We start from the raw sequence: 13,961 nt of genomic DNA on the forward strand, positions 1-13,961 counted from the left end.
TATCAATTGTACAAATACTAAGAAATGAAAATCAGTTATCATTAACGTATAATCTAGACACTTTGTTACCGACCATGAAGGAGTCCAAAAAATATTCTCGAGTCTGGTAATGAACTGTCGTGTACAATGGAGGATATCAATATGATCTTGTAAACTTGTTATGAACTTAGTTGTAAAAGGTCCAGTGTAGTAACAATGCCCGAGCTTGGTTATAGACCATCCTGTAGAATGGAGGATATTAACACCTTGTCCTGTAATGCATGTTCCAGTTCCTTTTCATTTAACTTCAATGAGACCTAAAAGATAAATAATATAAACTTTTTTAATTGAACATTCAAATCAACTTCAAACACACCATTTAATCTTTAGAACTCTGAAACCAAATATTATATAGTCGGTGGTAATGCTATATCATTTCATTCCCATATATGAATTCACATGAAAAGTCCTATTGTGTAAAAAGAAAACTTTGATAACTTTTCTTCATAGTTTAAACCTGGTTTTTTTTATGAATTGCATGTAACAGTCAAAACTGTTTAAACTTTAAGGAAACATCTACAATCAAACTTTTTTTCTGTATTTCAAGACTAGGACAGTAATCTATTGCAGATTTGACCTTGAGGCAAAGTCTGATTCGTTCCATAGAAATGAAAAAAATTGTTACATAAACTCAAAATGTTGGATGAAAGTGAAAATGAAAGATAAGTAGGGATGAGCCCTAAATCTATGACATGATGAGTGTACCTTTGCTAGTCGTCCCTCTTTAGGTTTTTTGATGCCTATAATGCCTCGTGTCTCTAGAAGACTGCACAGACCCTGGAACTCGTCATGTGTGGCCATCTGTCTCTTTTTACACACCTTTGTATAGGTGTCCTGTAGCTGTAGGAGGAAAGGAATATTTACTTAGGTTACTTTGGGACTAACAAACATCAGTACTCCTAGAGTAGGACGAAACAAACACATGTATTTAAGGTCACCGCACACTTACTGTGGAACAAAAACAAATATGCCAAGAAAATAGCAAGACCAATATAGACTTAATTTAGAGAAGGGGATTTGCAAGAGCAGACTTCTCTCGAGACAATTCTAAGGCCACTCGGGTAAAGGGAGCACGCTATTTATGTAAACACTTTTTTAAGTTTTGATTTCAGTGTTACCCTGCCATTCAAAGATGTACTTGTGTACAAAAATTATTTTAGGAATATGCCCCAGACAAAGTGATAAGTTCGACGAGATAAGAGTCAACATCACTTCAGGAATTCCTCTAGCACATGTACTTGCAGGCAAAATATGGAAGTAGTAGATGACATGCTACTGGAGAACTGCCCTGGTGATGTACAGAGCGCAAACCTATATCAATGATCCTTTTCAAAAGCACTGACAGGGGACTAATAAACTTAGCCTTAGCTAGGCTTTTGAGCAGGATTTGACTATGCCTTTTTAACAAAAGTAGGAAACCAAGGTTATTCTTGCAACTGTGTTTACCTGAAACTATCATAATTTTCAGAAAACTCTAAATGGTATGTAATTAAATGAAAATATACCAATACACTAACCTTTCCCATGGTAACTTCCTTCATACGGCCCTGCTTGACCATCAGCAGAAGAGTACACACCACCAGTTTCTGCTGTATGGGAATGCTATCTTGACTGGATGAAGTTGTACTGGACCCATACACTTCTGATAATACACTTGAGATCTGCATCACACCAATCTTCTTTGGAATGGCTGGTGGCCGTTTGGAAGGACTGTTCAATGCTGCAAACAAAACCATTCAAACATTAATCGTTTCATTTTCTGTAAAACAGCTTGAAACCCATAAAACTGGAAATGTTTATTGCATATTAAATTCTTTGGTAATAAGGGGAAACACATGACCTTGAATATTACAATTTTCAGTATTTTAACTGCACACAGCAAAATGACAGCTCGAGGTAGATGGATTTCGAAGATGAAGGGTGATTAAGTATTCTTAAGTGTTTTGTTTTTTTGCTTTTCCTAACATTGTTATTTCAAATGAACCTCTTTCTCATTGCTCCTTGACTTTCCAAGGAACCCAATTATAAAGGGAATTTCTACAGTGAATAGGCCAGTAAGCAAAATAAAGAAAACTTGAACAGAGGTGCTTGCACTGTATAAAGAAGGCAGTAAGGTATCCTACATTTTTTTAGAGTGTACCTGAAGCAGAAGTATACCTGGTAGTTGAGAAAGTGATACTTTATCAAAAAGATGAATTTTCTGGTACATACTTGTATTTGACTTGAGAACCTGCTGGCTGCGGACTTCTGTCTCGACCATCTCTACTGCCCTACGACACACGTCCAATGCCTTCCTCATGTCACCAGCTACGGCCGAGATCTTCCGCGCACAGAACTGTATGGCACTGTTCTCCATTACTGCCACTCCCTCACTCTCAAGCTGAAAACAGGCGACACAAAAATACGTTAATTTGCATATTTGAATAACTCCTTTCCCCACTGGCAGTCCATAACTAATTTGTATATTTAACCCTTTCACCCCTATGTAACTTTAGTAGACTGGACCATGCATTGATCTGAGCGAGTCCATTATGGTCTACAGTGGTGAAAGGGTTAAATAACTCCTTTTTCCCCTGCTGCCAGTCAACTACCAAGCTGTGACATTGACACACAAGCATTTGTTTTGGCGTGTTTTGTGAATGGGGCCAGGCCTTTTTTCATTCGTAAAATCAATACAATGAGGTAGAGTACTCAGTTAGGAAAACACCTGTCCATGCATCATATAGACTGTACACGTTGTACTGTATTTCCTGCACATATACATTTTCATTCTTAGAGTTCAATTACTTCTCATAGCAGCTTTATACAAGATGGCTAAACGCAGGATAGAAATATTTTTAAACTGCACACCGGCCCTTTTTTTTGCTGCTTTGATGAAAAAGGGCCAAAAGTCTAAAAACAAACAAGAAAACCAACAATATTTACCTTTGCAATTCTGTCCTTTAGAATCGCAGCAATTTGGTCCTTGCTATAAGGAGCGAAGTTGAGTAGCTTCGGTTTACACTTTGGCCTGGCTTGGAGTCGTGGGAGGATTCTGTCTGTGAGGTCCAAGGCATTGGCAATCCCTATTTATCAAGACATCATGTCATCAGCAATGATCAATTATACCGTTCTCATAAATAAACAAATACAAGTTACCTTCAATTCACATTATATTTGTTTGTTATTAAAGTTTACACTGCCGATCAAATAGTGACAATTCTAACTGCCTCCCTGCACCACCTCCTCCAAATATTTATCAACTTAATATCATTTCCCATTTTTTTTTTATTGTCAAGACAAATTTTAACTTCCTTTTGGCAGGAGTCTTCATCAGTGAACTTTCTCTCATGTTTCCATGGAATTTATAAACTTTTACATTATTTGTTTTGATTGCTGTTTTTTTATTCAAGTACTTTTTGAGGTCCCTAATCCTGTATATTAACATTTCTAGACATATTTCACCTAATAAGGGCAATGGAAAATGAAATGTGGAGTCTTTCATTAAGACACAATTCCTGTCCTACAACATAACTCATAATTGAACTTTATTCCATTCAAAAGTTGTATTTTTCATTAATAAAGAGATGAATCATTCTAAAATATTACATTAGTCACTGTACCATCAGATAATGATTTATTTTTTTGGTTTCGGACTTTGCTTTATCAAATCAAACAGGACGACTTTCTTGGTTTTATGAAATGTGTATTGCAAAGAATCCAGAAATTTATATTAAAGTTCTGTGTAATGTTTTAAAACCCTGTGAACACCCTCATTGGGTCAAATATGATGTTATTTCATTAACCCTGGATGTTTACATGAAAGTTAAATATTTGTGATCTACCTGTAATTTGTACATACCTATAAGTATCAGCCTTGATTTGGTCATTGATGGCCACTCAAAGATTGTGTATAGAATCTCTTGATTTTTACTATCCAGCTGGTCGATCTCGTCCAAAACCATGATTCTACAAAACAAAACAAATATAATGAAACAACAATAAACACTAACTAATCATTATATTATGTTTGTACGTTGCAGGTAGCAGTCATCCTTTAGATCAAGGAATTCGAAAGAAAGGAAGATGTTAATTCTCATTTAAACACAACCAACGACAATTTGAGTGGAAATTACAAATTATTGATTGCAACTGCATCACAATATTAAAACTATTTGTTCCGATAATTGATAGAAAAATGATTTATTTGGCTCATAAGCATATTACAGGTATTTAATATAGTCCATGAAAATATCTAAAAATAATTTCTATGAGACCAAATCTCAAATAAAGCAATGGATATATTCCAGCTATGACTTTTAGATGAAATGACTCTGAAATGGGAATTCCAAAACGGTGATGACAGACTATAGCAAGCTTACATGCTAGGCCCAGTAGAAGTCAGGTGTCTCTCTACGGCCCGGAGTCTATCCTTGGCAGATGGTGGAGATTTGCCTGTCAGGTCGGTGTACAGTTTACCATACACAGTGGCCGAGTCCTTCAGCGTCATACAATTAAGGTATACCGGCTTACAGCTGTGGGACGCCTGAACACAAACATGTTAGATTGGTATTTATTTCTTGTTAGATTTCATCAGATTTAAATATACAAATCGGTAAATAGAGATTTGATATAAATGCTAAGAGGATTTTTCACTGAAAATATTACAACTCATATATATAGGCAGACTGATTGTTGTCTACCTGATGGTTGACTCTGTCAACACTTATGAAAGCTTATAATAATTCTATTCTTTTTTTCATAAATAATTCTTCATTAGTAATTTATGAATTATGTTGTATTACATAATTTTCTTCATATTTATTGAAACTTGTAATTCCCTATCGGGCCAAGCACTTCGAAAAATTTCCTTTAAATTACTACAAAAATATAGGTGCCCACGTTGGGCTTCCAGAATTTTTCAAAACGGCATGTAGACTAATATTCTCAATAGGAAATTGTACACCCTGAATTGATCAGTATTATTCACTATGAATTCACACTTTTTTGTGAAATGTGAAATCATATAGCTGAGTGCAAATTACCATTATTTAATATATTTTAATTGTTTCTTTTGGAAAACAGAAATACTGTATACATCACAGTATTCTTATAATATATCTTACTGTAGAATCATTTGTTTTCGTGGGGTTAAAATTTCGTGGTTTTCGTATACTAGCCTGTTTCAAGGACATTAAATTTTGCTGTAAATCGTCTGATTTTCCCCTTTCTATATCATACCAAATTGATGTTTTCATGGGGATTTAATTTCGTGGATTTTTATTATCATCAAAATAAACGAAATTTAATGTCCCACAAAAATTTACGATTTTAGAGTAGTAATCGTAGGAGAGTTTGAAATACCAACCTGTACGTTATCGAGGATGTGTGTAAGAACGGCAGTCTTCCCAGTGCCTGGAGCACCAGATATGTAGATGCTACCAGCGGTTTTCTTAGACATGTGTCCTTTTACGAAGGCTGAAATTTCTTCCGTTTCTGTATCTCTCCCTACAAGTCTCTCGGGCTTAGCTGTATGGAAGGACTGCTTGGCTTTGTGATATAATTGTCCTGAAAATAGAAATTAGAAGCATTTTGTTTTATGATCCTATAGGTTTGTATCCACTTTTGACTCTCCAAAAACTTACATTGGCATAAACAACAGTTTTTCGGCTTAATAACGAGAACAAAATATGTTAAAAACTTACCATCCTGCTTTTTCAGCTTGAGAGATGGTGTGGATTTTCTGTGCGAATTTTCTTCAACCTTTTTCGGAGTAAGGGGCTTCACTTTCAATGGCGAGCTTAATTGGAGTTTTCTCCCTTTACTTGGAGTTGAACTAGATTTCCCCTTCAATGGTGAATTCAGAATATTTTGGACGTTGTCTTTCCTTGGGGTGAGGGGCGCGACTTTTACAGGCGAGCTGAGCCCCAAAGGCATAGAATCTCTCAAGGGTGAGCTTGGTCCGTCTGAAATTAAGGCGATTTTAATTGTTCAATATCAACAAGACTGATACATTTTAACATGTTTTAATATATGAATTGATTAATTTCCATTGTTATTCAAAAGAAGTGTTTTTAATTATATCTTGTATATCCCGAAGTTCATGTCATATATATATATATATAAAGTACCAACCACTGTTTCTGTTATTTCCATAAACTAGTTTAGCCTTGGACTTTCCCAGTGTTGGTGTTTCATCTTTTCGTGGTGTAGGACGATTTTCTTTCCGCATCTTACTTGGAGAAATCCCTGTTGGTTGTATATTTTCTTCATCTACAACAAAAGCATATGTATGATGCAGGGATAATCCTGGAAGGGGCAATGGGACCATCAACCCCTCCCTCTTACAATTTTCTTTAATTTTACATAGAAGGGTCCCTCTCAACATTGATATTTACTAAAACTGCAGAAATGGTCCACTGCTTTCAAATTCCAGGATTCCCCCGTGATGAAATAAAGAATGTTCAGCGTTTTCCAACATATTTTTGCATGAGCTTATCCCCATAAATTGGAATAAGAGATATTTTTTTTTATTTAAATAAAACTATTCTTTGCTAGGCAATAAAATAAAGCAACCCCCTCCCCACAATGTACAGTTTTAAGTATAATTATGCTGTCTTTAATATTGGATTATCAGGAAATTAACACATGGTATCAAAAACAAAATTCAAGATAAAAAAGACTAACCGTAAGGCATTGTACCCCCCCCCCCCCCCCCCCTAGTTATTGTAAATCATAAATTAAACCTAAAGCTATAAAAGCATTCAGGAGTTTCCAGATCAAGATAATGATTTATTGCCTGGCACATCTGAGGTTGGTTATCACCCTAACCAAACAGGTTTAACTGATAGCTTAAGAAACATCAGGCCCCGGGGCTATATTTTGCTATTATGTGAAGTTGAGCTGTTATTTTAGCCTAAGCTGTAATTTTCCCAGTTGTTTAGGCAGAAATTACCTAAAAATGTTAAAACAACATTATAGAGTTTCTTATAGAACTCCGGCTAAGGATGCTACTATCTATCACAATTTAGTTAAAACCTGTCAATAAGTTTAGGAAATATTGTCTAAATCAAATCAACCAATCTGACCCATATTATATTCAAGTTTTGGTCCATATATGCCCAGTTGTTTATGTGATGTCAATGAACTCATTCACCGCTGAAATTCCATAATGAACTTACCACTATTCCAACCTTTGAATTAGAAGAGTTCAAATGTGTATTCAGGGGTAAATGAGGCAGAGTTAATACAAATAATGACAGCACCCATTTGAGATTTATCAATAAGCAATGTTGTAGCCCCAATAGGCCACTTAAATACTTGAGAAATTATTTGCATGTATTTCAATGTTTCTATCATTACCATCATCACTGCCAATTCTCTTTCTTGGAGACTCAAGCTTTGGCTTAACAGACAGCTTCTGTCTGGGTCGCTGTGGAGAACAAAGTGATTGGCTTGGACATGGGGTCACATCCTTCTTTGCTTGCGATCTTGTTGATTTACGCACAGGGAACTCAAGTTTACGCTGAACCCTGGTCGACATCTTTAATAAATATTTTATTCTGGAACAAACAGCAGATTATTTAAAAAAACAACTTACAAGGAAAAGACATTAACACAATTCATAACAGATCCACATTATCTTTTACAATAAATGATAAAACCTCAAATAAAAAAAAAAAGGTTGAAAAAGTTATTTAAGAACGCATAATTGGAAGGTGATGAGAATGCTGATTTTCTCTAACACAAATGTAGATACAAAGGGGAAAATGTAGCAGTTTCCGCGGTCAATTCACTAAAGACACAAACTCAGCTTTTCGGAAAAAAATGTTGTTGGTGAAAAAGCGTTGAACTTAAGTGTGGTTTTTTTTATGAAATATGAAATTCCTAAAAAAACCCCCATCTTTCTGTGCACTTCGATTCTGAATACAATACAATCGTGGGAAATTGCAAGCATTTTTTAAATAATATGACCGGTGTTTGAAATCGGCCCTTGAATAATTTATTGGTTTACTTTAAAAGATGCTGTTTATGGAAACCCTATTCAGGAAACACACCGTTCAATACACTACTTATTGAAATAGTTTTTAGCTGAAAAATTATGCATTTGTCCTTCGTAATCTCTGGTCATATTCATAACGGGCACGTCATACTAATCTAGTCTTAGTGAGCCAAGGTGTGCGTCATCTAAGATCGATTATGTTGAAATTTCAGTTTCAATTAATAGACACAAATACAGTTAAATAATTTCACAACTTAATGTATACTGATCTTCATTGTCTGATGATTAGGTGCGGATCGTATGTTGGGTTATGTTACGCTTATTCACAACTTTCAAAACACGACACACAAAATATATTGAATAACATTATTTTGTGACATATTTACATGTCAAATGAATTAGAAAAGCTGTAGGTGAGACCGATTTGCAAAATGCATATTTGCAATTTGAAATCGGTTGACTATAACTCTACTTACTCAATAAAAAAAAATCCAACTTCGCCTCCTGCGATCAGCCTGTTGACAAAATGAAGAATGAACTTGGCGCGAACCTTTTCTTTCCCGCGATTTGATTGGTGGCGATTCACTGATCTCGAACAGCTCTCGCGAGACTCGTCTGTCTGTTCGTCAACTACACACAACGTTGGTTCGGTGTTTTTAGAAATCGGGAAACTGTTTCGCCAAAGATGCCGAGGTATTGAAAAGAAATTGTTTCTCGAAGTTCAGCAGAAGAGTGTCTTTTATGTTCAATATTCTGGTTACGGTCCAAGAAAATTATGACGTGATTAGATAATAGTATTATCGAATTCTCAACATTCTAGATTCGTTCTGAATGTTTTTTCCCTGCAACAGTGCGGCTACTGTACACTGTAGACCATATGTTACAAAGCGTTAACTTTGTTGTTGAATTAATGAACATTCATTTAATTTTCGAATTATATGTTATGTTTAAGTAATATCTAATAAGGGTTATGTACTAACATCATATAGGACAAATCTAATAAACTTGCCATGCTTGATTTAGGGTTAAAATTAATCATTGTGACTCCTCTAAATCTGAGTCTTCCAATTTCCATGGCTTTGATTTATTATCCGAGGTGAAAGCCACATACTTTAATTCAAGTCAATAAGGAAACATCAATTGAAAATTATGAATGATCATACGATATGACCAGTTTATGTTAAAGTTGTTGCTAGCAATATCAATATTAATACTGACAGAAATTCATGTTCTCATATTCTTCTTCCCAAATGGAGTGTACTCTTAGTAGAGTGTTGATACCCCTATCATATTCTCCGATACCTCAAACTCGATGTTCGACATTCACCAAAGACTTTCATAAGGAATAAGGATTTGCTAATAACGTTAACATTAAGTATTAAATAGGTGTACAGATTCAAGTTAATTGTGTCGCCCTAAATGCAGTTAGGCCTAGCGTAAATGCATATTTGTAGGTCAAAAATATTGGTTTGAATGATCATGAAAAAATATCTTATAAGTATTATTTTAAGAATCTATATCAAAGAAATGAAACTGACATCAAAAGACTAAGACTAAAGCCTAATGTATGTAACAGGAAAAACAGAAATGCAACAGCCAGATCAGGGTCTGAACAAGGTACCCTCCAAACTCTAGGTGGCCGCTCAACCGATTGAGCTACCTGATCACAGGCAATCATGAGAAAGAGAAATGCAACGGCCAGACCCAAGTTCGAACCCGAGACACGTTAAACTCGAGATGGACGCTCTAATTGAGCTATCTGGTCACCGACAATTGACCTAGTCCAGTTCCTTTACATATTTAACTCCTAATAATCTTTGAACCCAATTAAAAAAATAAATTAATTAATAAGTACACTTACTATGTTCTTGTCAACAACATCTTTACATAAGTGCTGAAAGTTAAGCAGTGACTTTTAGAGGTGTTATAATTTATTGCATTTTAAGATTTATCTGCGGTGATATTGATCGTTAAAAATACATTTTTCTGTATTGAAGAGAGTTTGATCAATCAGTGAATATCTCTCTATGAATATCTGTATTTGTCCTTATCAAGATGTCATTGCCGTAACAATAACTGATAGATAAACCTTAAATTCTTAAAAGACTTACCCGGTATTGTCATCATTCAGCTCCTTTTCTTCAGGTGCTGTACTTTCCTTATCAAAATTCCTGAAAATCTTAGCAATACATTGATATAATGGAAACACTTCTGAATGTATTTTTTTTATAAGTCTTGTGGTTAGTAATTATGTGTTATCGAAACAGAATGTAAGAGCTATAAAAAACATGGTTATTCATACTTTTTAACATGCTTGTTTAAATAACAAATGCAGTTTCCTTTCCCCTATTAAAAAAAATGCTTTAGTTGATTAAAAAATTTGATTAATCCAATCTTTTTGTGAAATTAAGTCAAATCAATCCATAAGCCCAGACTAATGACACTCCATGAGATTAAGTCATTTACCCCTGAAATTTCATAATGAACTTATCGAACCTTTGAATGAGTTAATAAGCAACCGGGGAAAAGTACCTCATGCCAACACAATACGTACTGTCATTTGGATGACAAGTCAATATATAAAATCATGGCTATTTTTGTTTCATTTTAGCAAAAGAAGTAGCAAGAGTATAACGCCAAGCAGTGGTAAGGGAAATAACTCTTCCAGTGATAGTGACAGCAGAGACAGTGGTAGCTCATCTAGTAGTGGCTCATCAAGCAGTAACAGTAGTCATAGTGACAGTGATTCAGACAGCCGCTCAAGGTCACCTCGAAGGGTCAAATCCAAATCAAGGTCTCCTCGTGTAAAGGAAAATGTTTCTAAACATGAAAAGGAAAAATCTTTTGTTAAAACAAGTTCTGGATCACCTAGAGATACGACAGGAAAGAAAAGGACCTCAAGGTCAAAATCTGGGTCGCCAAAAATCAGAACATTAGGAAAGAGGACTTCAAGGTCAAAATCTGGATCACCGCAGAACAGTAGGGAATCTAGGTCAAATTCTAGATCTTCTGTTATCAAAGAAAAAGGCACACCAGGTAAAAGGGAATCTTCTAGATCTAAATCAAGGTCCAAGTCTAAATCAAGATCTCGATCAAAGTCTGGATCTAAGTCTAAATCAAGGTCTAGATCAAAGTCTAAATCAAGGTCTAGATCAAAGTCTGGTCCCTGCCGTATCAGCTTAATTAGATCAAAGTCTAAATCAAGGTCTAGATCAAAGTCTGGATCAAGGTCTGGATCTAGGTCTAGATCAAAGTCTAAATCAAGGTCTGGATCTAGGTCTAGATTAAAGTCTGGATCTAAGTCTAAATCAAGGTCTGGATCTAGGTCTAGATCAAAGTCTGGATCTAAGTCTGGATCAAAGTCTGGATCGCCACAGAAGAAAGATGAAGTCACACAACAGGAAATAAACCGACCATCCAGCAGATCAAAATCAGCATCACCAGAAGTGGAAGATAAAGTAGAATTATCTCTCGACAGAGTGACATCTATCTCCCCACTTCGTGAAAAAGATGATGATGAACAGTCGAAATCAATGTCGCATTCCAGAGAGAAATCTAAATCTAGGTCTAATTCACCAGATGCTAGTAAGGCCAAGTCCAAATCTCCAGTACGCCGGTCCGGGTCTGTCACTCCTCCTCATCATGACATGAGTAACTTCCACAGTGAGCCAGAGAGTGGTGAGATCACAGACAGTGATGAGGAAGTTCCTGCTGTTCTCAGATCTGCTGTCGGGGTAGGTGTCACATTGTCTAGTGAAATCCGTCTTGTTCATAAGTTCACTGTTTATTTATGGACTCATTGAAAGTAATGGAAAAGTATCTCTTGTATAAATGTTGTCAAAACAGCAATGTTTGTATAAATGTTGTCAAAACAGCAATGTTTGTATAATGTTGTCAAAACAGCAATGTTTGTATAAATGGTCCAAATAGAAATGTTTGTATTAATGTAGTCCAAACAGAAATGTTTTAGTGAGGTGTTTTATCAAACAACAATACTTAAGATGAGTTGTCTTGTTTATTTGTACAAACACTATTCAAAGATGATTCCTAGAACAAATTGAAAAACAGGATTTAGCTCATCTGGCACAAATTAAAGTGCCTATGGGTTTATGTGACCTGGGATCTTTCTGTATACATAATTTTATGTGCTCAGGGTTCTCCCCAGGCCATTTAGCTGATAGGGCTCCGTGTCATCTTCAGTTCGATATCCTCCCTGCCGTATCAGCTTAATTGACCCATATCACCTTAGACTTTGAACCATTTCACCTTGTTATTTGTACTGAAGGTGGTCTTTTTACACAAGAAATGACACTGATTAAATCACAAGGCTGAGACACGTCCAGTAATTACCCCATTGGTCAGTTGCATGATAGGCGTATTGCCACAGGGGGCCTGTAACTAGTGGGAAGGGGGCCGAACAACAAGCCCACAGGTGTCCGGCAAGCGTGCTCACTGGAGCCTAAAGCAAGTACCACCAGATCCTTTTAGCATGGTCAATAGGTGATTAATTGAGGAAACTAGTGTTGGATTAACAAAACAAACACTTATTACATCCATTATAAATCAATTTACTCACATATGATTGCATTTGACAGCGCTGAAATAGCGTGTGTATTCAGTTAGTGATGGTCGCCATCTTGGATTGTGTAAAGTACAGACCGTAAAGCGAAATGAAAATCTGGATTTGTTGTTTTTTAGGAAGAAGGGCTCAAATAAAAATGCTTTTTTAATATTTAATCACATTTACTGACAGCAGTATTTAATGCAGTTTTGGAGGAAATAAAAACACTGTACACTTTATTAAAACATTTTCTCTTTCAATAATAATTTAAGAACTGTGATGTAAACTTTTTCATGTAAGTGTTTCCCCCTATAACACTAACCGCTTTTAAATATTTCTTCTTTAAATTATTTTTAATGGGGATAAAGTAAGGGATACAAATGTAAAGATAAGAGACAAATGTCATATCTATTATTCAATGTACAAAACTCATACACCTTTCTATCAATTGTATTTTTTTAGAATATTTAAAAACAAACAATAATATTGCTGAAAATTCAGACATAAGGAACACTTATTTATTTCTTTGATTTCAATGTTCATCAAAAGAAGTTTTGTAAATAAAAGTAACTATTTAAACATAATATTACCCCCCCCCCCTTTGATAGGGTATTATAAGGTATTATATTAGCGTGTCCGTCTTGAACATTCGTTGCAAATGAAACATATCAGCTTAAAAAAACTCTGGGGAGAACCCTGGTGCTCAGGCAGGGGTCGACCCTAACCCTAGTCCTGGTCTAGTATATTTCAGTGAGGACTAGTGAATCGCCTAACCTAACTGGTCCTTTGGACTTGTGAAAAATATGATTATAAAATAAGAATATTACTTTCTAAAATTTAGAAAACTGCTTGAAATAAGATCAATTGCATGATAATTGTCAAAATTTACCTAAAACTTTCCCGTATTTTTATGCCAAAAGATATTTTAAGTCCTCTACAATAGGTTAATTTTTATGTTTTGTGCTGTAGATCGCGATGTTTCCTTACCAGGAAATCTTGGACTAGTTACAATAACGAAGGACTATTAATACAATTTATTCAACTATAGTCTTGTGGACTACCAAACAAAAAAGTTAGTGTTTATCCCTGTGCTGAAAGGAAATTGGCTCAATAAGGTTACTATGTATTTACCGGTATATTATGTAGATCATCCAAATCACAATGATCAAATGTGTTTCTTCAGGAGAATCTCAAGCATTTTTAGGTCACCTGAGACAAAGTCTCAAGTGACCTATTGCGATCGCCTTTTGTCCGTCGTTGTCCGTCGTCCGTCGTGCGTCCGTAAACAATTTACATTTTCGACTTCTTCTCCAAAACCCCTGAACCAATTTCAATGAAATTTTGCAGGGACCTTCCATGGACAAAGGTCAACAAAAATAG

At 35.5% G+C, this 13,961-nt stretch overlaps 2 protein-coding genes across 2 annotated transcripts in view; one reads left to right on the top strand and one right to left on the bottom strand.

The window, feature by feature from the left end:
- Positions 1-209: 209 nt before the first annotated feature.
- On the bottom strand, positions 210-7,561 carry LOC110452077 (cell division control protein 6 homolog). Its single transcript, XM_021500358.1, has 11 exons — positions 7,381-7,561; positions 6,154-6,291; positions 5,724-5,984; positions 5,387-5,586; positions 4,401-4,564; positions 3,881-3,987; positions 2,965-3,104; positions 2,251-2,419; positions 1,557-1,759; positions 745-879; positions 210-296 (listed from the first exon to the last, which is right to left on the bottom strand). The coding sequence occupies exons 1-11, from the start codon at positions 7,559-7,561 to the stop codon at positions 210-212; spliced, it is 1,785 nt and encodes a 594-aa protein (XP_021356033.1).
- A 1,071-nt stretch (positions 7,562-8,632) lies between these two features.
- LOC110452078 (pre-mRNA-splicing factor CWC22 homolog) overlaps positions 8,633-13,961 on the top strand; it is a 26,910-nt gene continuing 21,581 nt past the window's right edge. Inside the window, exons 1-3 of the mRNA XM_021500360.1 lie at positions 8,633-8,713; positions 10,632-11,165; positions 11,226-11,754. Coding sequence (XP_021356035.1) covers positions 8,706-8,713; positions 10,632-11,165; positions 11,226-11,754 — 1,071 coding nt within the window. The 5' untranslated portion in view covers positions 8,633-8,705. The remainder of the gene's footprint in view (positions 8,714-10,631; positions 11,166-11,225; positions 11,755-13,961) is intronic.

This window comes from Mizuhopecten yessoensis, unplaced genomic scaffold, assembly GCF_002113885.1.
Source record: "Mizuhopecten yessoensis strain PY_sf001 unplaced genomic scaffold, ASM211388v2 scaffold6383, whole genome shotgun sequence".
NCBI lineage: Eukaryota > Metazoa > Mollusca > Bivalvia > Pectinida > Pectinidae > Mizuhopecten > Mizuhopecten yessoensis.

Coding starts and splice junctions, on each gene's coding strand:
- LOC110452077 (XM_021500358.1), bottom strand. CDS start 7,561: ATGTCGACCAGGGTTCAGCGTAAACTTGAGTTCCCTGTGCGTAAATCA. Junction 2,420..2,964: donor TAAAGGACAGAATTGCAAAG/GTAAATATTGTT, acceptor GCCTGTTTTCAG/CTTGAGAGTGAGGGAGTGGC. Junction 880..1,556: donor AGGAAGTTACCATGGGAAAG/GTTAGTGTATTG, acceptor TTCCTCCTACAG/CTACAGGACACCTATACAAA.